The sequence below is a fragment of the Notamacropus eugenii genome, chromosome 2, assembly GCF_028372415.1.
Source record: "Notamacropus eugenii isolate mMacEug1 chromosome 2, mMacEug1.pri_v2, whole genome shotgun sequence".
NCBI classification, from domain to species: domain Eukaryota; kingdom Metazoa; phylum Chordata; class Mammalia; order Diprotodontia; family Macropodidae; genus Notamacropus; species Notamacropus eugenii.
The window spans coordinates 34,649,633-34,672,592 of NC_092873.1; the positions used below are offsets into that span (position 1 = coordinate 34,649,633).

Below are 22,960 nucleotides of genomic sequence, written 5' to 3' on the forward strand. Positions count from 1 at the left end.
ACTTAAGGAGAAAGTCTCACCACTGTGATGACAGATACCCTGTCCTAAACAGGGCTTTGAAGTTGTGGTATCTTAACAGAGTTGACAAAGCTGAAGTTACAATCCAGGCCTTATCACTAAGATGCCAGAAGAAGGGTCTGGTAAGGAAGTCCCATTTGCTTGCTTGACATCAAAAGGTATTCTCTGAGTTTAACAAAGGAGACTATTAGGTCCAGGTACTTCTTAATTCAAATTTTGGCCCTTATTAAAGTCTAAAATTTATATTAAATATTATCAACATATACACACATATACACACGCACATATACGTATGCATGTATGTATTGTGTGCGTATGTGTATATATGTATGTATGTATATGTGTATATATGTATGTATGACAAATAAACCCACCACACACAGACACACATATAAACACTTCCTTATATCCAAATTGTTTTATGCATGTATGCATTGCAAATTTCTGGAGAACAATGAGCACAATTTGTATTTCTTCTCCCTCTCCATTTGCAAGAGGCCTGAACATGCAGCATGTGTTCAGTTATATGAACCTGTTGGTTGACTAACCAAAGAAATTAGCAATGTTGTCACAAATACCACTCCCTTCTCCCTGCCTGCCCTCAGGCTCCCCTTCTGCCTGGTACAAGTCTCACATGGTTCTTTATTGCTCTCTGACGTGGACATCTACGCCTCTTTCCCCTCCCCACCCCCACTGAAACCAGAGTTGTGCCCCAGGGTGCTGCGATTCAGAGGGGACTGACCCTATTTGTAGCAACACAGAAATCATAGAAATAGCACCTAGCTAACCTCTCCCTCAATTAGAGTGGAAAGGTACCAGATGACAAGTTTGCACCACACCTATCCCCACCCCAACCAGATATCGGATTCCTTGTTTACAGTCTCAGTAAGTTCTGGGGTCTTTGCCCGTGAAGACTGGTGTCTTAGGGTCTCTGTCTCCCCACCACAAGACAGTCACCTAGTGCTATGGTTCCCGCAGCGCCCGTTGTCCCAAAGCCTTCCTTTACTCCCCACTTCCATAGTTGAATCTGTCCTCAAAATTGATTTGAGGGCACATTTGGGTGCTGCTTGCCCCATCCCCCAAACTGCTAGCTGTAGCTGTGCTCTTCTAACACCGACTGCTCCCTAGCCTTGGTGGGTGATGGAAGAAAGTATGATTTTTTGAATTGGTATGGTGTTGGGCAAGTGCTTTAATTTCCCAGGGACTCAGTTTCCTCATCTGTAAAATGAAGGAGTTACTGGACAACTTCTGAGGTCCCTTCTACATCTAAAATCCTCTGACATGAAGCCCCTGCCCTCCAGGAACTTACAAACCAACTGGTTTCATCCAGTTGTAACTGAGTAGGAGACAATTTATATCAAGTACTCAAGAGAGTAATAAGGATTCCCCCATGTTCTAAGAGCTCTGCCGAGTCCATTGGGAAGAGCTACTGGATTTGGAGTAAGGGGGCTTGGATTTGAATCCAAACTCTGGCACCGATTCTTTCTGGGTCCCAGTTATTGTCAGATGAGGAAGTCTGGTTAGTACACTTAGAAGAAGCTCCCTTCCATGTCTCCATCTATGAATAACTTCCTTCAAGCATAACTCAGATGACCCCTTGAGGTTTGAGTTCTTTCCCTGTGGAAATGATTTTGCATTTATGGACTTGAGTACACAGTTACACAGAAGTAGGTGCTATCTTCGGGGGTAGAATGAACAGCATAGTGCTCCTCCACGGTCACCTGTTTTCACCCACTTCCCCCTGCAACCCTCATTGCTTCCTTCTTAGCTGCTCCCTCCTTTTGAACGGCTGCCAAGTGAGCTTTGTAGCAGTTTCTATTTCTCCAAAGAACCCTCCCCTTTCCAAACTTTTGATTTAATGAAAGCAGCGGCGGCAGCAACAGCAGCAGTAAAAGCAACAGCAGCAGTAGAGCAGCAGCAGCAGCAGCAGCAGCAGCAGCAGCAGCAGCAGCAGCAGCAGCAGCAGCAACAGCAGTAAAGACCATGTCTTTCGGTGGTAGCCAGCCTCCCTACCTGAATCCGGTGAGTCTACTTGTGGTAGGCACCATATAGAGGAAGTGGACTGCGATGGAGCAGAGCAGACTACTTCCATGCATCTCTAAGGAGCCTGTTCTGGGGACATGCATCTGGGGTATTAGAGGAAATAGTCAGGGCAGAGTGGTTATTTTAGAAAGGATGACTGGGGATGGGGTGGGGGGTGAAGGGGAGCAGGAACCCTACTCCACAGAGAATGTAAAAAGGTCAGAAGCTTCAGATGATCCAGTCTCAAGGTCCATTCAGCCCAGAGAGCTCTGCTTGATAGCAGGCATACTGTGAGATACACAGTGGTGACTAAACACGCTCCACCCTGGTGGGTGAGAAATCCTAGGGAAATGGTTGGGGGCATGTGAAGGATCCAGCTCTCTATCTCTACCTCTCTGTCAATCCCAGAACTGTCTCTGGATTCCTTTCCTTCTGCCTTCCCAGCCCCTGGTCTCTGATGTGTATGACTATCTCCCCATGAAATATTCCAGAAATCTAGAGGAATCATGGAACAGACCTTACAATGTGGAACCCTAAGGAATGTATGGTAATGGGGTTGGATGAGGCCAGTGGTCTGCAAACTTTTTGGTCTTGGAACTATTTTATACTCTACACTATGTACACTTTACACTCTAAAAATTATTGAGGATCCTAAAGAGCTGCTTGATATTTGCTGTATTAGAAATTAAAAGTGAGCAAATTTCAAAACATTAATTCAAATTAATTTAGTAATTCATTTTAAAAGGCAATAAAAACCCATTTCTGCAAGCATAATATGTTTTTAATGAAAAATAACTGTGTTTTCCAAAACAATAAAAATGAAAAGTGAAACTGTTTTTACATATTTTTGAAAGTCTCCTTAATGTTTGGCTTAATAGAAGACAGTTGGATTCTTGCATTTGCTTCTACATTCAGCCTATTATGATACAGTGTTTTGGTTGAAGTACATGAAAAATATCCAACCTCACACAGCTTTTGTTAGGAAAGGGAGGAGTTTTTTAATAAGGTAATAATGTCTTAGTATTACTATGAAAATAATTTTGATCTCACAGACCCTGTGGAAGGATCTCAGGAATCCTCTTCCCATTTTTCCCCACACAAGGGTCCTCACACCGTGCTTTGAGAACTATTTGACTAGATAAATTCTAAGGTTTCTCTTAGTTCTAAATCTATGACCTAGGCTAAACTCTCTCATTTTACAGATATAGAAACTGGGTACCAGAAAGGTTATAGAATTTACTCCAGGTCACATCGATTTGGACCCAGATTCTCTGACTAGAAAACTAGTGCTCTTTTTGATCCACCCCTAAATTCATACCCTTGAGGCAATGTGCATCTGTCACCAGAGGGTTTGGAAACACAAAAACTGGCTAGACAGGAAACCTGGGGAGTCAGGCAGGTAGGTAGTGCAATGAAGGGAGTGCTGGGCATAAAGTCAGGGAGACCTGAGTTCAAATTCTGCCTCAGGTGCTTACTAGCTTTGTGACCCTGGACCTTAACCTTTCTAAGCGTCAGTTTCCTCAACAATAAGATAATATATAGATATATTAAATATTAATAATGAAACATATTTATACTAAAAATAATATATAAAAGGGATAATAATAGCACATACCTCCCAGGGTTGCTGTGAGGATCAACTGAGGGAATATTTGTAAAGTTCCTTGTGCTTAATAAATATAGTTGTCTTTCCCCTTCCCTCTTCTACTCCTTTCTCCCTCTCTGCCTTACAGTCTCCAAGTTATTAACCTTCTCTGGACCTCAGTTTCCTCATCTGTACAGAGGTTAGACTAGATGCTAAGTTAAGGCCCTTCCAGCTCCAAGCGCTGTGATTCTCTGAATCTCAGGTCCTCCCACACTCTGGGGTAGGTCGGTCTCATCTCTGTCTCACTCTGCTTTCAGACTTGCTTTGTACTGGACTAATTCTCAGTTAAAGAAATTCTCTTTGTCCTTTCAGGAAATGCTAGCTCAAGTTCATGTGAGATAATCTAGTCCTATAGGGCTAGACATAGGCAAATTGCCAAGGCCCCAGATGCTGCCCTAGCTTTGTATACTAAACACACACTGCTTTTCTGCTCATCCTGGTACAGCTGGGGTGCCAGCAGGCCATTTGGTAAGAGCCTCTCACATTTAGGAGATAAGCATAGAAAAAATGAGAACGGATGTTGGTATTACACAGTCAGTGGTGTTCTAAAGGCTGAAAAGCACTTACTGAACCATGAAGGATTTGGATATTATGCCTGAATTTTCTTTATGTAGACTGTGCTTGCACCCCACCCCTAAGATTGTGGCAGCTCATATTGGGGCTGATGGAAACTGAAAAATAGCAGTGGAACAATAGAGAACTTCCCTTTCTTTGTGAGAAATTAAGTGCATTCCTCAAGCTTTCCTAGGGAGCAAGTGGCAAAGTGGGATTGGAATTCAGGTCCTCTGAAGCCAGGTCTAGCCTTCTCTTGGTCCCATGATGTAGCTTCCATAATAGAAACTCCATAGGTGTCTAGCTCGTTAGCTGGCAGACTTTCTGGGTTTTGTGAGGCAGCTGAGAAATCAACACAGGGATATGGGATTGACCAGAAGACCACAAATGCTGAAGCCACTGGCCAGATTCCTACACGCTTACAATCCCTCCTGCCTGAGAGCTGACCACCATTCACTCCAAGGCACAAGTAGCTGTGGACAGGGCAGCTGAACACAATGAGAGAAGAGAGTCAGGGAGAGGAAGGAAATGCAGACCTTCAACCCCAAACCACAGCTAAGTCTTGTATTCCATCATTCTAGTCCAAGCACTGTAGCCTTGAGGCCCCATATGGCCCTCTGTGTCCTCAAGTATGGCCCTTTGAATCCAAACTCGGATTTTCTCTGCAAAATTTGGATTATTCCATTTCCTTACCTCTCATGTAAAACTCCTCTAGGGTTGCCTGCCAGAGTCCTGCATCTGTACAGAGACAAAATAACCAGCTGTCCCTCCCGAGATACCCACTCGCCTTCTAGCTGTGATGTCATAGTCACAGTTGGAAAGCTTCAGACACAAACAAACAAGTCCACACAAGACCACAAGGTCAGATTTTCTCAAGGAGATGGGTTAACCAGATCTAGGAAGTTTCAGCTTCAGCCCCTAATGAGGTAGGGGTCATGTGGTATTAAAAAACCCAAAGTGTATTAGGACAGACTACAGAGGCTAGAGTCAAAACATAATTCTGAAATGGAGTCAGGGATGCTCAGTAAGTGTCTGAGGCTGAATTTGAACTCAGGAAGATGGGTCTTTCTGAATCCAGATCCAGTGCTCTATGCACGATGGCTCCACCTAGTCTCTCCAAGAGCCGCTGTATGAATGAGTAAATGAAAAAATATACTAGATAATACAAGGTAATCTCTAAAATGCCTCCCATTTCAAGAGCTGGAGGCTTCTGAGGTATTTGAATTTCTTTGCCTACTCCGACACACCCTCTATGGGCATGAAAGAAATTCAGAAGATACAAACAGGATACTTTTGTTACTGCCATGTTACCTTCACCCAAGAAACAAGCTGGTATTGGTTCAAATTAAGCTCTAACTAACCTCTCTCAAGGGTGTTTATAGTTTAAACATGGTCTCCAGCAGCAGAATGAAAGACTTGCCTGTCTGTTAGTAGAATCCCAGGCATCAGAAAACAGGTGGAGAAAATATTTGGAGGGATGGGAGGGGGGGGCGTCTTTTCAGAATCCCTGTTATCACCCCATAGGGGTCAAGCTCAAGTTAGCAGAGGCTGCATCTGCTTACAGTCCTGAGAAGTAGATGAGATGAGTTTATCATCGATTTTAGAAAATAAGGAAACTGAGGCCCCAAGGATTTGCCAGAATGGTAAGGGATAGAATGTTGTTATCTTTTGTTCTTGAAGGGGACCAAGACATCAAGAAGACGTTGCCAGGACTGGCAAGTGAATTGGATTTAAGTGAGAAAGGGCTGTTGGAAAGTCACCAGCCTCACCTTCTTCTCCAGAGCAATCTGGGTCCAGTGGCAAGATATAGATTAGGACAACTGGAGGTGGCCCCCAAGTGGTAGAATAGGGACTGGGTAGAAGAATGTGAGGCAAGCACTCCCTTCCCAAATATATAGGAATTTGAGAAAAATCTTCTCTGGATGAGGAAGGAGTGGCAAGCCTGGAGTCAGGAAGACCTGGGTTCAAATCTGGCCTCTGATATTTACTAGCTGTGTGACTCTGGCAAGTCATTTCACCCTGTTTGTCTCAGTTTCCTCATCTGTCAAGTGAGCTGGAGAAGGAAATGGCAAAGCACTCCAACATCTTTGCCAAGAAAACCCCAAAGGGGGTCACAGGTTGTCAGACTACTGGAAAACAACTGAACATAGATATTTCTTCTGACTTTAGTAAAACTTTTTTGCATAATTTATTTCTTTGTTTTGATTTAAAACAAAAATAAAATGAAACTGTTCACTCACACAAACATACAGTGGAAAATGGTAAGAGAATTTTATAAATTCTCTTGTTGAGAGATGGAAACTCATTTTTAAATTTTTAGTCACTTAACCTAATGAAAAAGAAGAGCTGGTTATGATATGAAATATTTACCTTTCTTCTGGCTAGTGACAAGCACCATATTAAGTGGAAAAAGGTACTTGAAGTTCAGTAGGATATATTGCTTCATTTTTAACAAACTAGATTAGTTTATACAATACATGCGTATACATATGTATATTTATACACATGTATGTATATATGTATACATATGTATATTTATACAAATATATGTATATTTATACATATGTATACACATGTATATTTAGTCCTACAGTGGGGACTTGTTGTCTGGAGGGCACATGTGGCCCTCTAGGTCTTCAAGTGTGGCCCTTTCATTGAATTTGTCAGGGTCCATGTGACCTCAAGGCTGTAGGTTCCCCACCCCTATTATAAACTAACCCTGTTAAGGAAAAAATCCTTTCAAAGGTGACATTCTCTTCCACCCCTAGCTACTCTCTCACAAAAATAACATTGTCACCAATCAGTTCATTTGAAAATCCACCAGAGAGAAAAATTGCGACCAGCACAGAGGATAAGTTTAAATTGTAAAAGAGCCTTAATATTGCAATGAGAGGCAATAAATTTGTTTCTGTAGAATGTTTGTGATGGTCTGTGGTGGGTTAAGATGACTTAGAAATGGTGCATGCCCAGAGATCATGGTTTTCAAGCAGTCTGACATCTGTGTTATTAAGAACACAGAAGTTAGAAACATTTTTGTCACATGATTACATGGCTGATGAGGTACAGTTATTAGGGTAACAGGGAACACAGGAAGAATGTACAGAGCATGTGGAGAGTCAGATTATCAGTTGGAAATCTATGTTTAATAAGAATCTTATGAAGAGGTCCATGACTCATGTCGAATTTCCTGCCACTCTAGCAAAGAAATGCTTATTCTCAAACTTTTTGGTCTTAGGATCCTTTTACACTCTTAAAAAGTATTGCCCCCCCCGAGAAAGAGCTCTTGTTCATGTGGGTTATGTCAATCAATGTTTATTATCAGAAATTATTATTATAAAAATTGGAATATCTTAGTATTATTATAAAAATAATTTTGTCCTTATATACTCTCTGAAAGGGACTCCTAGAGGTTCCTTGAACCACATTTTAAGAATGCTGGTCTAAAAACAGCTGTAAATATTTTTTTCACCAAAGATGTGATGGAAAGGAAGAGTGGGCAGGGGTGGGTTGCCTGTTGAAAGTCATGGGACAACAACTGAGGACTTTTATTTTGGGGGGAGGATTGCTGGGGGAATGTAGTGATAGCATTCAAAAAAAAGAAAAGCAATAGAATATTTAAATATTTAAAGCCGTTATACATTCAAAAATGCACAGAAGAGAGTAAAAGGAAGCTCACAAGAGGACACAGAGAAACAGCGATGTGTTGGAAGTACCTGGTGAAATTTAAAATACCCCTTTTAAAAAACAAAAAGTAGTCATAGAAATCCAGAGTGTGATGGGCATCTGATGCACATGTGGACCCCATCAATTTTCTAAGATAGTCCACCTGAGCTCAACCCCCATTACACGAGTTTCTTCTATCATCCCCCCTTTCTGCTTTTCTTTGTATATTGAAATATTCATATTTGCTGTAATTTAACAAAGTCATAAAAAAAACAATAAAATTGGAAGAGTGAAAAATAAAATTGATAAGGCAGAAGGAAAGCAAGAAACTCTGAAATTGGACAATTTTGTTCCTACTATGTTATGTGAATATAGGCTTTTTGAAAATCAAATGGTAAGTAAGAAAATACATGATTTCAAATTCAATGTTTTTTGTTCTGTGTTGAAATGCACTTTTGCTAATGATTGCTAAGCTCATAATAAAGAAGAAAAACAATTTTTAAATGGCTATACAAAAAAAATTCAGAGGAGAAATCCACGGTCCCAAGGATGGGACAGAGAGAGACCCCCTCCCTCCCACTCCATTTGGTGGTGATAGAAGGCAGTAAAATCCTGGGGAACCACTTTGTCAGGGCATGGCCTTGGTCTGCCTCATCTTTGACTCTAAGCCCCGACTATGGAGGACAGGATCTTCCTGGATTTTTTGCTTGGAGGCCTAGAATTAACAACTATATCCTTCCTTCTCTTTGCAGGTCATTCCATTCTCTGGACCTATCCATGGTGGCCTCCAGGATGGACATGAAGTCATTGTCAACGGGTCGGTCCTTCCTTCTGGTGGAACTAGGTACTTGTTTCTTCTGCTTTCCTCCTACGTGCACTGTCTCTGAGGAGACCAGGGCACCCATCAGAATTGGAGGCACAGCGGCCAGTTTCAGAATTGTCCCTGGCAATTGCTCTGACAGAGGCCAAACTTCAGAGGCCAAACAAGCCCAAGGGTCAGAAAACCATGTCCATGACAAAATTATATGACAATGATACCCTGACTGGCCCTCTATAAGACATGAGTTTACAGCCTTGATCTAAATAGAGGAATGCATTACAAACACTCTCATGGTCCAGCCTCTGGACGTGACTTTACCTGAAAGATGACTAGTTAGCATTGAGGGTATGGTCTCTACTCAGGAAACAGTTTTTCAACTCAATTTAACCAATTTGTCTGAAGTGCCCACTAGGCATAAGGCACCATGCTAAGGAATTAGGGATAGCAAGGTTTTTTTTTTCCTTCTAATGAGCCTCTCTCCTCAGGGAATTCACATTATAATAGGAGAGGGGCATAGGAGTTACATGCACAAAGAACTGGGTAAACATAACATCGGGTGCAATGAAGAGGAGAAATTTGGGAAAAGTTAATCCTGGAAGAGGAAGGGGTCTTAAACTGAGGGAGGAGCTCATTCTGCTGAACCTTGAGGTAAAAAGACAAGAAATCTGAAGAACACAAATGAAAAGGCAAGCACTCATTCTGGGCATAGTGGTCAATCTTGGAGTGAATGCCCAGAAATGGCAAATAGCAGGGGATGGCACTTTATTTTGGTAAACCTTGACCCTTGACCATATAGGAATGGAAAATGGTTCTTTAGCCTCATTGTTCAGTAGTTCTTTCAACTTTCTGTGCCTCTCTGTGACCCCATTTGGGATTTTCTTGGCAAAGGTACTGGAGTCATTTGCCATTTCCTTTTCCAGCTCATTTGATAGATGAGGTGACTGAGACAAACAGAATTAAGCAGTTTGCCCCAGGTTACACAGATAGGAAGTGTTTGAGACCAGATTTGAGCTCAGGAAGATGAGTTTTCCCAACCCCAGGCCCATTACTCTATCCACTGCTACCCCTAAGCCTCATTACTTATCTACTAGTCTGTAAAATTCAAGGAGGGTAGGTATCATATGTGATCTAAATTTTGTAGCTTCCTTAGCATCCACCTTAATAAATATTAATGAATTGAACTTGTGAGCTCCCCCTAACCTACTCAGCTATTACTGACCCAAGCTGAAGCAGGAATAAGAATCCAGAACATTGCCAGTAGAAATAAAACATCATTAAATCAAGCAAGCAGTATTTATTGAAACTGACGAAGTGTCCATGTAGAATTAGAGCAGGGGTGGGGAAGCTTCAGTCTCAAGGCTGCATGTGGCCTTCTAGGTCCTCAGGTGTGGCCCTTTGACTGAATCCAAACTTCACAGAATAAATTCCTTTAATAAAAGGACTTTGAAGGTGTTACTGTGGGTACAAAGCAAAAAGATAGCTTCTTCCAAAAAGGTTTGAAATTGTAAGGCTTGGGTTCAAATCCTAGCATGTTCCACCAGCTACCTGGGTGACCCCAAGAAAGTAATTTCTATTCAATGATCCTTAGTTCTCTCCTCTGGAAAATGAGGGAATTGGATGAGATCAGGGCTTCTTAATTTGTATTTGGGGGAGGGGGTTCTGTGAAACTGGTTGGCAAAAAATAGATCTTCATTCATTTAAAATGTATTTAAAAATATGATTCTGAGAAGGAGGTCCTTGGGTTTCACTACAAGGCCAGAGGAATCCAGGATACATAAAAGGTTAAGAATTTTAGCGCCAGGGGAAGTCTGAGAGAGCACTGAATCACGAGTTAGGGAACCTGGGTTCAAATCTCAGTTCTGCTACTTCCACCAGCTGCTGGAGGAGGCATGCCATGAGGGCAGGGACTGTATGTGGTCTAAATTGTGCATCACTCTCCCCTCGCAGCCTCCTCCATCTAGTATATCGAACTTCCTTGTGGATTAGAGAAAACAGAGGGGGCTGCATGGAGGAGTGGGGCTTGACTGATGAGTAGGAGGGGGCTAAGAATCTCCCTCTCATTTACCATCTGAGGAGTCGAGACAACAAAACTAACATTTCTAAGTGCAGGCATTTAAAATAACAGGCCAAGGGGAAAAGTGTCACAAAGACTAAAAGGAAGAAGGAAAGAGAGAAGAGTGACCAGGAAAGGAAAGATTCTAAGGCTATGGAGTAGCCATCGTCTTCCTGATCACCAGCAGCACACTGCATCCACTCATTACTCTTATTTTTTTGGCCCTGGATAGGTTTTTTGTGAATTTGCAGCATGGATTCGACGGAAGAAACATTGCCTTTCATTTCAACCCTCGGTTTGAAGATGGAAATTTAGTAGTCTGCAACACAAAGCAGAATGGTTCCTGGGGGAAGGAGGAGAGGAAGATGCAGATGCCTTTCCAGAAGGGGGCACCATTTGAAATTCGCTTTCAGGTGCACAGTGCAGCCTTCAAAGTAAGCACAGCAGTATCCCTCCTAAGTCACCTTCCTTTGAGGGAACACAGTGGGTCACAAGTCAGAGGGACTGGGTTTAAGAAATTCAACTTCAGGCGTACAATATGGAGGAACCATGGTTTGGTGACAGCAGTCTGGTTGAAAAAGATCAGAGGGTTTTAGTGGTCCACATGCTCAGTGTGGATCAGTAGTGTAACATAGTCACAAAAGTAGTTAAATGTAACCTTGGGCTGCAGTGAGAGGCAGATGATAATCTCATTGTTTCTGCCCTGCTCTGACTATATCTGGAGTGCTGTGTTTGGTCTTGGATATCACAGTTTAAAAAGGACCCTGATGATCTGGAAAGCATCCATAGGAGGCCAACCAGAATGGTGAAGCATCTTGGTCCATACCAAAAGCAGATGAAGCAACTGGGTGTTTAGCCTTAGAAAGGAAGGCTCAGGAGAGATATGACTGATACCTTAATTCTATCATGCTGAGGAAAGATTTGATTCATCCTATTAGAGGTCAGAACCAGGAGCACTGGGTGGGAGCTGGATGTCGGCCATTCTCAGTGACTGGAGACTGAGTGCTCATGATGTCAGGTGGGAGAAGATCCAGTCTCAAGGACTCATGCTTGTGACTCCTAAGGTTCCACTGGCTTTCATGCTCACGCAGCTTTTTCCTCTTGGCAGGTGACAGTGAACGGGAGTTACTTTGTCGAGTACCAGCACCGGGTCCCTTTCCATCAAGTGGACACCATCTCAATCGAGGGCATAGTGAAGGTGTCTTACATCAACTTTCAGGTCAGAATGGGCAGCACAGGTCTCCTCCACCATTCTATCACATATGCCAAAGAAGGGGAGGAGATCCCACCGAGCACCAGCAGACATATTCAGGGTTAGAGACTGGCCAGAAGGAAGCCCTTTCCTTTCCTCCTCCCCTGCTGGACTCCTTCCTCCCCATTCTTATCCTCCACATCATGTCTCTGTTGCTCCAAGTTTTTTTCTGTTCCTCCTTTACTATCTGATTGGAAGGCAAAGTGATAGAGTAAAAAGACCTGAGTTCAAAACTCTGCTATCCCTGTTATCTGAGGCAAATCACGTGATATCTCCGACCTCACAGTCTCCTGCTCACCACTGAATGTCTGAGGACCTTAGTTCAGGTCCTTGTCACCTCTCTCGATGTAAACTGAGGGACTTGAGAGGCCTGCCTTTTAAGGTTATTCCTAGCTCTAAATGCTCTGAACTTAATTTGCCACCCAGCTTCTTTCCTCTCTCTTAATATTGGTGGCCCTGGTTAGTAATTCTCTTGATTCTGTATCCCCCTGCCTTTATCTCTCCACTCCTCTGTCCATGTTTTTATTCTGTTCATCCATCTCTTCTCCCTACACCTGCCTTTTCCCTTCTTTCTGTTTCCTTCTTCTTTCATTAACATTTCCTGCCCAAACATAGGAAATTATTAAAAGAGCTGGAGGTCATGGTGAGGACTATCCTTTCCTCATTTAATCTAGTTTATTCCTGATTCAATTCACTCACAAAACATTTCTTAAGCAACTTCTAAGTGCAAGGCACTGGGCATAAGAGGCCAAATATCAGAGTAATTCTTGACCTCCAGAAACTTACATTCTCTAATGGAGGATACAAAGAAATATATACTAAATGCTTTAAGGTGAGAGGAAGAGAGAGAGTGAGACAGAGAAAGAGAGACAGAGAGAGAGAGTGTGAGAGAGAGTACTAATGACTGGGGACAATCAGGGAAGGCTTTCCACAGGAAATTACTTCTGAATTCAGACATGAGGGAAGCTCAGGATTCTAAAAGACAAAGGAGGTGGGGCGGGGGGGGGGGGGTGCGCAAAAAGCTGGAGGTGGGAAATTCAATGCTGAGTTTAAGGAGCAGCAAGTAGTTCAGTTTGGAAGGAGACTGATATGAAAAAAGGTTTGAAGGCTGGGGAGGGCTTTTAGTGCCAGCTTGAGGCATTTGTATCTTATTCTAGTGGTGATAGGAGGTCCTTAAGGGAGAAATTATATGTGTGTTGAGTGCTGATCTTGTACTAACCTGAGAGTTTGAGGTGAGTTCAAATCCTGGCTCTGTCATTTATTCCTTGTGTGACTTTGGGTCACTTAATCTGAATGGGTCTGAGTTTTCTTAGCAGTAAAATGTGACAGTTGGATAGTTGACCTGAGGAGTAATTTGGCCTCTGAGGTCTCTTTCAACTATATATGTATGGTCCCATTACAGCAAGTTACTGACAGCTGATGGGAAGGGAGGGCCATGGTCAGTCCTACGCCTGTCTCCTGTCTCTAGCTTGCTCTGTTCAGCTCTGCCAATTCACAAGTTAGAGGTGGATCAGTCCAGTTGACATTAATTGGTATCAAAAGTAGGGTTACACATCTTACACTGTGTAATCTTAACAAGTTATATGATCTCTGTTTGCCTCAGTTTCCCAAGTTTCCAAAGCTGTGCCCTGACAATGAGGGGTAGAAGCAATAATGAAAAAAATTTGACTCGTAGCAGTCTTCATGACCAGAATTTGTCCAAGCTTGTCTGGTGCTTGTCCCAACCTCAGAGAACATCTGGTGCTGGTCAAAGCACTACAATAATTATGTGATTTTGCTAGAGGGTGAGATCATCCAGAGGGGGTGCAAAGTATTATTGTTATGCCAATTTAGGAGCACACTCTACTTGCTGGACCTTAGCTCTGGAAAATAAGGTGTCTCCTAATAGTATCTTAAAACTCTCAAGCAAGGAGATCGCCTTACTCTCCTTCACTCATATCAGGTTTTTAACAATAGAGGCTAGAGAGTACATAATGTTTCATCCAATCATCTCTCGTCACAAGCATCAGGAAAAGATTCTCAGTAATAACCAGGGACCCCAAGAAGGTGCCCTTTTTCCTTCATCAACCAGGATGGAGAATGAATGGATTAAAAAAATAGACCAGAAAGATGATTTCAGGTGTGAGGGTCATTAGCTGAGTCTTAGGCTTGGGCAAATAGAGACAGGGAATTTTTAGGTACCATTACAAAAGTCTTGTGATGCAGCTCATAGGTTAGGCTTGGCATCCCAGCCAAAGAGAAGCCCCCATTCAAGGGAGAAAGGTTCTGCTTGAACTAACTGGGCTATTACTCCCTCAAACCTGCCTGCTCACCTCTTTGCCTGCTTCCTCTAGGAGCTTGTACAAGCTTCTTTTTTCCAGGGATGCCCCTCCTCTCTTAGCTTCCTTCAGCTCTCCCTTGCTCCCTGCCCCACCGCCACCTTTCTCCCTGCCTTCCCTTTCTCCTGTTCTCCTGCTAACCCTGCTAACTAACCCAAAGGCTACTGTTTTTTCTTTTTAACAGAACAGCAGATCTGCTCCTATTCAGCCTCCTTGCTACGTCCTGCATCATACAATGGCAGCACAACCTCCCCATAGGCCCAAGAGGGGCAAACCCAAAGTGAGTCAATGAGTGAGTGAGCACACTTAGGCTTCACCCTGTTCAGTCTGGGTCAGCTGTCTGTCAGCCATCAGAACTATCTGCTGACCCCATAAGAAGAGTGCTTAGATTCAATGTCAGTCAACTCAGTGTGGGCAGGACTGAGGTCAATTAGAACAGGGAGTGAGACTGTCCCCTCAGTTAGAATAAGAATCAATCACTTTGTCTAGCAGCAGGGGTGGGGAACCTTGGGCCTTGAGACCACATGTGACCCTCTAGGTCCTTAAGTGGGGCCCTTTGACTGAATCCCAACTTCACAGAACAAATCACCTTCATAAAAAAAATTTGTTCTGTAAAACCTGAACTCAGTCAAAAGACCTCACCCAAGGACCTAGATGGTCACATGTGGCCTCAAGGTGCAGGTTGCCCACCCCTGGTCTAGGACATAGTGTAACACATAGAACACATTAGGTAGCACAGAAGTCAGGTCAATTAGAACAGTGTGATGAGAACAGTGGGAAAGGCCATCTGCACAGTGAAAACGGGCGGTCCAGCTCTGCAGACACGTGGAATAATTAGGCAATTGAGTCATCGGGAAAAGGGAGTTATTCAGGTAAGTCACAACCAGGAGACACTCAGATCACTTAAAACAGGGAGTCAGACAGAACAGTCAGACAATTAGGACAGTTTGATCATCCAGAACAACAGTCAAAACAGCTAAACAGGTCAAGTACATCAGTTAATGTCTATAATGTCAGTTAGAACAGTCAGTGTCTCTCAGGGCTGTGAACACAATTACTTTACTCAGCAACTGTTTGTTTAATGCACTAGAAAGCCAAAATGGGCAAAGGCAGAAGCCTGCTCCCACCTGGGACTTTGGAAGGACAAGGTTCACCTGCCACCAGAAGAGGTGCCCCAGGGCCACTTCCCTCTGACAGGGTCAGGCAGCATTTCACTTTCTTTGAGGCCTTGTTAAGAGAAAGCCCCTTCTCTACTTCCTAAAGAAGACAGACACTGCTTTGAACAAGAGAACAATTTGAGAATGGGTCTCTTTGGTCCCTTCTGCCTCACTACCACTCTCCCAGGTGGGAGGGGGGAAGGGACACCTGCACCAAAAATCATAACTTTGATTTCTGACTGCTTAGAGAAGCATCCAAGATTATCTCCTGGGAGGAGAGGCATCTGCAAATCCTGCATAGGTCGTGTTGTGGGGGAAATCCACAAACAGGGTCGTTCTGGGAAAAATGGGTTTTGGGCAAATGGGAAATGAGCAGGGCCATATTGCAACCCTCTCTAGAGTAGGGTCTGCGAATATTTTTGTGTGTGTCCTAGACCCCTTGAGCAGTCTGGTGAAACTTGTTGATCCCTTCCCAAAATAATAGTTTTTTAAAACACATAACATAAGATAAGGACTATGAAGGAAACCTAATACATTGAAATAAAGATGCAATTTTCTGAGGAATCTTTAGAGTCTATAGACCCTTAGGTTAACAAACCTAATCTAGGCCAGTCCCTAGATCAAGGTTGCAGATGAAAAGAATATTTTTGAATGTACAAAATAAATGAACAGAATCACTAAGCAATCCAAATAGAGTGAAAGATGGTTATCAAAATATTTTTTAAAAGACACACCCAATCATAGACCTGAGGTTAAGAATGCTTGAGAGGGAAAGAGTGGTACCTTCAAGGCCACAAGGTCTTTTCTTTCTTACCAGTCAGACTTCACGGTTCAGATCTTGTTGATGCTCCAGCAATGACCCTGTTTTTTCTTTCATTTTTTTCCAGCCTCCCCAAACTGTCTGGCCGACTGCTCCCTCAACTGTCATAGTAAGTTATAGATCCCCCCACTCTTTTTGGATTATTGTATTTCCTGTTTCTGTTTTTGGGCAGGTTAGAATCAGAGTGGGTCTGTCCCCAGAGAGCTGATTCAGGCGTTGCCTGAGAGGGAATCATCCCTGGGCAGCCTTTCTTATCCCTGAATGGGACTCTTTCCTCTGCAGTCTCCTCTCTTATTGTAGTACCTGATGAACAGATGGTATCATTCATATGGCACTTTCAGATTGGTGTCATGCTTCATAAACATTGTCTTCTTTGAGACTCACCACAACCCACTGAGGCAGGTACTACGGGCATTATTTATATCCATTTCACAGATGAGGAAACTGAGCTTGAAAGGTTAAATGCCAGCAAATAACAGAGCTGAGATTTGAACCCAAGTCTCTTTTAACTCCAAATCCAGAGCTCTTTCTTCATCTAGCTTCCTTCTTAGGCAGAAGATTTGCTGACTATTATCTCCATTCCAAACCCCCAAGCTTGTCAAGACTCCCCCTTCAACTCTTACTCCATTTGCATTGGGAGTCATAGAAGACAGAAGTTCTCCACCCCACCCTCCTTCCAGTATTTGTACTGTCCTTTTGTTGTGTCATTTGTTAGTTGTGTCCAACTCTGTGACTCCATTTGGGGTGTTCTTGGAAGAGATGCAGGAGTGGTTTACCATTTTCTTCTCCAGTTTATTTTACACATGAGGAAACTGAAGCAAATATGGTTAAGTAACTAGGCCAAAGTCACACTGCTAGGAAGTATCTGAGGCCAGAAGATAAATCTTTCTGATTCCAAGCTCAGGGCTCTATCCACAGTGCCACCTAACTGCCCTAGTATTTGCCTGAAAATTAATTTATGTGTTTTTATATCATTTTCATTTTAAAATTTATTCTACCTCCATCTCCTACCAAGAGTGCTATCTCATATAACAAAGAAAAAAGAGAGAAAAAATTAGTTCAGTAAACTAAACAGTACGTCATCTGAGTCGAAGGAAATATACCATCAATGTTCCACAGCCATAGTTCCTGATTTAAGAAGAAGCTAAAGATTCTTACTTTTTTTTTTCGAGATGAGGGGAGGGATGGAATTTAAAATCTTGGTATATTTGGGTAAAATCTTGGTATATTTGGGTAATTGAGCATGATTTTCCCAAAGATGTCTCTGATGACAGGGAAGATGGCATGGTAGATTTCTTAGCACCCCTCCACCAAAGTAAAAAACCCAGTGGAAATAGAAACAGTCCTTTCTAGCTAGAGAGTATCCAAGATTAACATATGAGGCTGGGACCCTTGGGGGGGGGGGTGGTCTACAGTGGATTTTCATGATTGGTGCATGAGTTTTTTCTCTCTTGTTTCTCCTTTCAGACTCAAACAGTTTTCCCTGGAATCCACTCTGTTCCACAAATGCCTAGTGTAAGACTTAAATTGCTGACCATTCTATGGCCCCACCTATCCATCTTCCACCCTTCACCTGTTGAAATAGATGGAGCTCTTTGAGTCATGTGTTGTGATGAGGTCCTCTTGGCCATGGCCCTGGGAATGCTAGACACAAGATCATAGCTCTGGAATTGGAAGGGTTCTCTAAGGTTCTCGAATCTAACCCTCTAAGTCAGTAAACTTTTGTGAAGCACCAACTATGTGTAGGCACTGTTCTAAGTACTAGGATTTTACAGAAGAGGAAAGTGAGGTCCAGAAAGGTTGGGCTTATTGATCTCTAAGGTCTCTTCCAGTTCTAAATCTATGGAGACGAATCATAGGGAGAGGTGACTTCAAAAGTCAGGAAATCTAGGGTTGAAATCCAACTTGAGACTCTTAGTAGCTGTATGACCTTAGGTAAGTCACTTAACCCCTCTCTGCTTGTTTCTTCCTTTGTGAAATAAGGGCATTGGACTCTCTGACCTCTAAGATTTCTTCCAGCTCCAAATATATGATCTTATGTTGAAATGACTAGGCTAAGATCATAAAAGCAGTAAGTGTCAATGGTGGGATCTGAGGTCATTCCCTGATCCCAGAGCCAGTATTTTTCCTCTTTACCAGGAAGGAAAATGATAAGTGCCTGAGAGGTTGGGGTGGGGATAAGGACCTTTTCTTCCTTTTCAAGGGTACAGGAGAAGCAGCAGCAAGAGTGTCTGCCTGTGTCTCATAATCCTTGTGCTCGGGATGTAGAAGTCCTAGGATCCCAGGGAATCCCTAGGATTCCTAGACTCGTAGGAATAGATCTGGAAGTAGCTTGAATGACCACTGAGTCCAAGTCTCTGATTTTACAGATGAGGAGACTGAGGCCTAGAGAAGTGACTTACTTAAGGCCACATGAGTAGAAGGGATGACATTTGAAAGCAGGTATTCCATCTACGGAGTGGGTGCCCTACACAGTCTCCTAGTTCTGATGTATTTTCTCCTGGCTCAGTATAAGTAGGGAAAGTAGGGGGGGCATGTTCAGGAGGTGGACAGTACTTGTGAGGAGAGGATAAGGGGTATTCACAAAGCAGCCCAAAGAAATGGGAAAAAAAGAAAAATCTATCCACAACACAGCACCTGTCATGTAGCTTGGGCAATGGAGAAGTACCGTGCAAAGAGATAGAGTTTGGAAGAATTGCTGTTTTAAGTTTCAGAACTGAACTAATATTCTCCAGCTTTTAGGAGGAGGAGGAGGAGGAGGAGGAAGAAGAAGAGGAGAAGGAGAGAGACAGAGAGAGAGAGAGAGAGAGACAGAGACAGAGACAGAGACAGAAAGACAGACAGAGAGAGTGTTTGTATGTGTGGGTGTGTCTGAGAAGCTGTGTATGTCTGCGTGTGCAACTGTGTATGTCTGTGAGTGGCTGTGTGCATGCGTTTGTGACTACGTCACTAGGTCTGTGTGTGACTGTGTGCGTGCGTCTGTGACTATGTCACTATGTCTGTGTGTGACTGTGTGCATGGATCTGTGACTGTCTGTGTCACTAAGTCTTCCTGTGACTCTGTGTTGCTGACTCTGGGTGTTTCCATTCTTTCTTCTCTTTTCTAGGCACCTATTTTCCCACCCCCAGTGTTCACCAATCAGTTATATGTAAGTTGTTACCTTGTACTCATGCTGAAGGGCAGTGGGGAAGATGGTGTGAGCCTTAGACCCTGTCACCTAAGAGAAGGCCCTCTGTGGGGAATGGGAGCTGAGAAAACTCAGAAAGCCAAGGGCAGCCCCACCCTTGGAAATGAGCAATAATCCTCCCCTGGGGCCATGTTCTTGTTCCCCTGGGATGGTCCCCAAACCCTATCTTATTCCCTGCCTCAATTCTTCTTGTGGTACATGCAACCAGCTTCTGTTGACTTTTCTTTTTTGTGGAGGTCACCTTTGTCATCCTTTTCTCTAAAATGAGAAGCAACATGTGTGCTGTGATGAATTAGAGTGCTGACCTTGGACTCAGGAAGACCTGGGTTCAAGTTTTTCCTCTGATACATACTGGTTGTGTGACCCTGGGCAAGTCACAATGCCTCTGGGCTCTTTAGTTACAGAAAAGATAGTCACCCGCATTGGTCAAGGGAGTGTCCTCACCTGGAAGTTCCCTATATCAATGAAATCACAGGTTTAGTCCCCATCCTTAGTCTTTCTTAAAGTCACCAAACTGTTTCCCAAACTCTCTTTCAATTGTCCAAGTTCCACATTTTCAGACTTACCCTTCCTGAAAAACAAATTGCTCAACACATTGTTTAACCCTTTGTCTCTCATTTCACTGCAGCCCTTACCTTTTCACACATCCATCTTTGGAGGACTCTACCCATCAAGGAACATCATTATATCTGGCACTGTCCTGCTTACTGCTGACAAGTGAGCTTTACTCCTGAGTTCGCAGGGAAAGTACTTCCCTTTATTTGGCATTCCTCTCCTCTCTGAGCAGCAAGGGCCTTTCCTTATAATGGGACAGTCAATCGATAAGCATTTATTAAACACCTGCTGTGTGTGAGGCCCTGTGCTAAGCACTGGGGATACAGAGAAAGGCAAAAGATAGTCCCTGCCTTCAAGGAGATCACAGTCTCAGAGTGGAGACAACATGCAAACAACTGTATACAGATAAACAGTATATAGGATAAATTCTAAATAATCAAGAGAAAGAAGTCTCTAATGTTAAGGGGGATCTGTAACAGTTTCCAGTACAAGGTGGGAGTTTAGTTGGCACTTTAGGGAAGTCAAGAAAGTCAGGAGGTTCAGATGAGGAGAGAAGGCATTCCAGGAGGAGGACCTTCCCTCTTGGATAGTGGTGTTACAAAAACCTGGAGAGAAGAGAGTAACCAGGAGAAAAGGGTAACTGACAGTGTCAAAGGCTGCAGAGACCTCAAGAAGGATCAAGTTGGGTAAAGATGGATAGATTTGGCATTGAAGGGATCATTAGGTTTTTACACGATTGCATAAGTATAACCTATAACTAATTGTTTACCATCTCAGGATGGGGGAGGAATAGAATTTGGAACTAAAAACTTCAAAAATGCCAAAAGTTAAATAATTGTTTCAACATGTAATGGGAGAAAAGGGAAATGCTATGCATTTTTAAAAGAGATTATTTGTAACTTTGGAGAGAGTAATTTTGTTTGCAGGGGGACAGAAGGAAATGACAGAATGGTTTTCCAGCTAGATGTCAGGGAAGAAGAAATGGCTTAATCACCAACAGAAATGATTAGATAAGCTTTGATTTGTCTATATGCAAAAAGTGCCTGGAACAAAGATAGACATGACCTTTTCTCGGGGAGTGGCTCTTCTAATGGGGAGAAAGATTTGGGTGCACACAATACTGATACAAAGGAAAGTGAAAAATGGTGGTTGCATATGTTCATACGTACAAATTTGAAGTTCCAATTATATAAACTGTGGTCATGGATTTCAGTCCGATAGAAATATGTATGATGAATTTGAATAATATAAGCATTTCATAGGATTCCTTATTCGAACTACTCAGGACCTAGCAGTAAGCATAAAGGAGAGATGCAGGCAAAGTGAGAAGTAGGAAGGAGAGGTTGGGTACGGGTATCACGGAAGGCTTCCTGGAAGAGGGGGTATCTGACGAGGGTCTTAAAGGAAAAAGAGCATTTCAATAAACAGAGCTGTGGTGGAGGAGAGAGGGAAGAGGTGACTGAATTAGTCACTACACAAGCACCAGGCGCTGTCCATGGTGGTCAGGGTACAAAGATAAATGTGAACTTGCACTCTGTCAAAGGAAATAACGTGTACGTATCTTGTGGTCATTCTCCTTCAGGTTCACAATTAATCTGAAATGTGGGAATGACATTGCCTTCCATCTGAATCCACGATTTAAGGAGAATGCTGTGGTCCGGAACAGCCTGATTAACTACAAGTGGGGAACTGAGGAGCGAGCTCTGCCCAGATTTATGCCCTTTGCCCAAGGCCAGTCCTTCATGGTAAGGCATGGGAAGGGAGAGAGCGTTTGATGGGTGGGGAGTAGGTAAAGGTTGAACTCTAGAGGTTGCTTCAGAGTCCAGTGAACTGGGAAGAAGTTTGATGATCCAAGACACTAGGAAATTAATTTCCCAGTCAAAAAAATGAAACAAGCCCTGCTTTCAGGGAGTTTACTGTCTAGCAGTGGAGACTTTGTACATCTCTTTAGGTCCATACAAAATACATGTGAAGGAGATGTGAGGCACCATCCCTTTACAATCTTGTTGTTCATTCATATGGAGGTATTTGTTGCTTCCCCTAAGTGTGCTCAGGGTTCTGAGAGAGTCATTACTGGATTATGACTTTGGATCCCGAGTGCTTGATACGGTCCTAGGAACATAGAGGGTGCTTAATAAATGCTTCTTGGTTGATTGTCCTCTTGCCTTCCAGGTGCAGATCAAGTGTGAAGTTCACTGTCTCAAGGTGTCTGTCAATGGGCAGCACCAGTTTGACTACAGTCACCGCATGAATAACCTATGCTCTATCAACCATCTGGAGGTGTCAGGAGACATCCAGTTGACCCATGTACAGATCTGTTGAAGGGCCTCCCACCCAGAAGTCCCAGCTGAAGGTGTCTGGGGACATTCAGCTGGTAATGAGTGACTTCTTACCCAGATGTTACAGCCTGAATCTTTTTCTCTCCTTCCCATCCTCACATCTCCCTAGCTGATGGGACTCTAAGCATCAAGTTTTCCCTCCACCCCAGTCAGGGCGGGTTTGGAGTAAGTTGTTCTCTCTGGGAAAAGGTAGAGAAGGGACCTATCTTTGTTACTCCCTGGGTTTCTCATACATAGTCAGTAGGATGGGTACCTTCCTGAGGCAGGGTTGTTTACTTCTCAACAATGACCGAATTGAGTTCACCTTCCAAACTGCTTGCTGTTGCCTCTGGTATGACATTATGATGTATTGAAGCAGACCAAGGGTTTCAGAGATCACCCCTCCTTTCAGTCTAGAATAGAGCCCTTGCCTCAATGTCTTTTCAGATTTGAGCTCCCCCTCCTATTTTCACCTGGAGCCACTTCTCTGACATTCTGTTTCATTACTATGGCCCCATCAATATCCCCTTTGCCATTCCTGGTGCCTCAAAGACCCTGGACCTCTTCAGTGTCTTGTTAC

General features: G+C 43.2%; 1 protein-coding gene across 2 annotated transcripts; it reads left to right on the plus strand.

The window, feature by feature from the left end:
* Positions 1 to 1,872: 1,872 nt before the first annotated feature.
* LOC140524882 (galectin-9-like) lies at positions 1,873 to 22,905 on the plus strand. Of its 2 annotated transcripts, XM_072639744.1 has the most exons (11): positions 1,873 to 2,040; positions 8,653 to 8,744; positions 11,006 to 11,207; positions 11,882 to 11,992; positions 14,528 to 14,623; positions 16,388 to 16,429; positions 17,788 to 17,835; positions 19,427 to 19,468; positions 20,136 to 20,224; positions 21,645 to 21,807; positions 22,235 to 22,522. In XM_072639744.1, the coding sequence occupies exons 1-11, from the start codon at positions 2,002 to 2,004 to the stop codon at positions 22,382 to 22,384; spliced, it is 1,074 nt and encodes a 357-aa protein (XP_072495845.1). In that variant the 5' UTR covers positions 1,873 to 2,001; the 3' UTR covers positions 22,385 to 22,522. The 2 variants fall into 2 exon arrangements, with proteins under 2 accessions (XP_072495845.1, XP_072495844.1); XM_072639743.1 differs by lacking the exon at positions 14,528 to 14,623 and having other exon boundaries at positions 1,878 to 2,040; positions 22,235 to 22,905.
* The last annotated feature ends 55 nt before the right edge of the window (positions 22,906 to 22,960 follow it).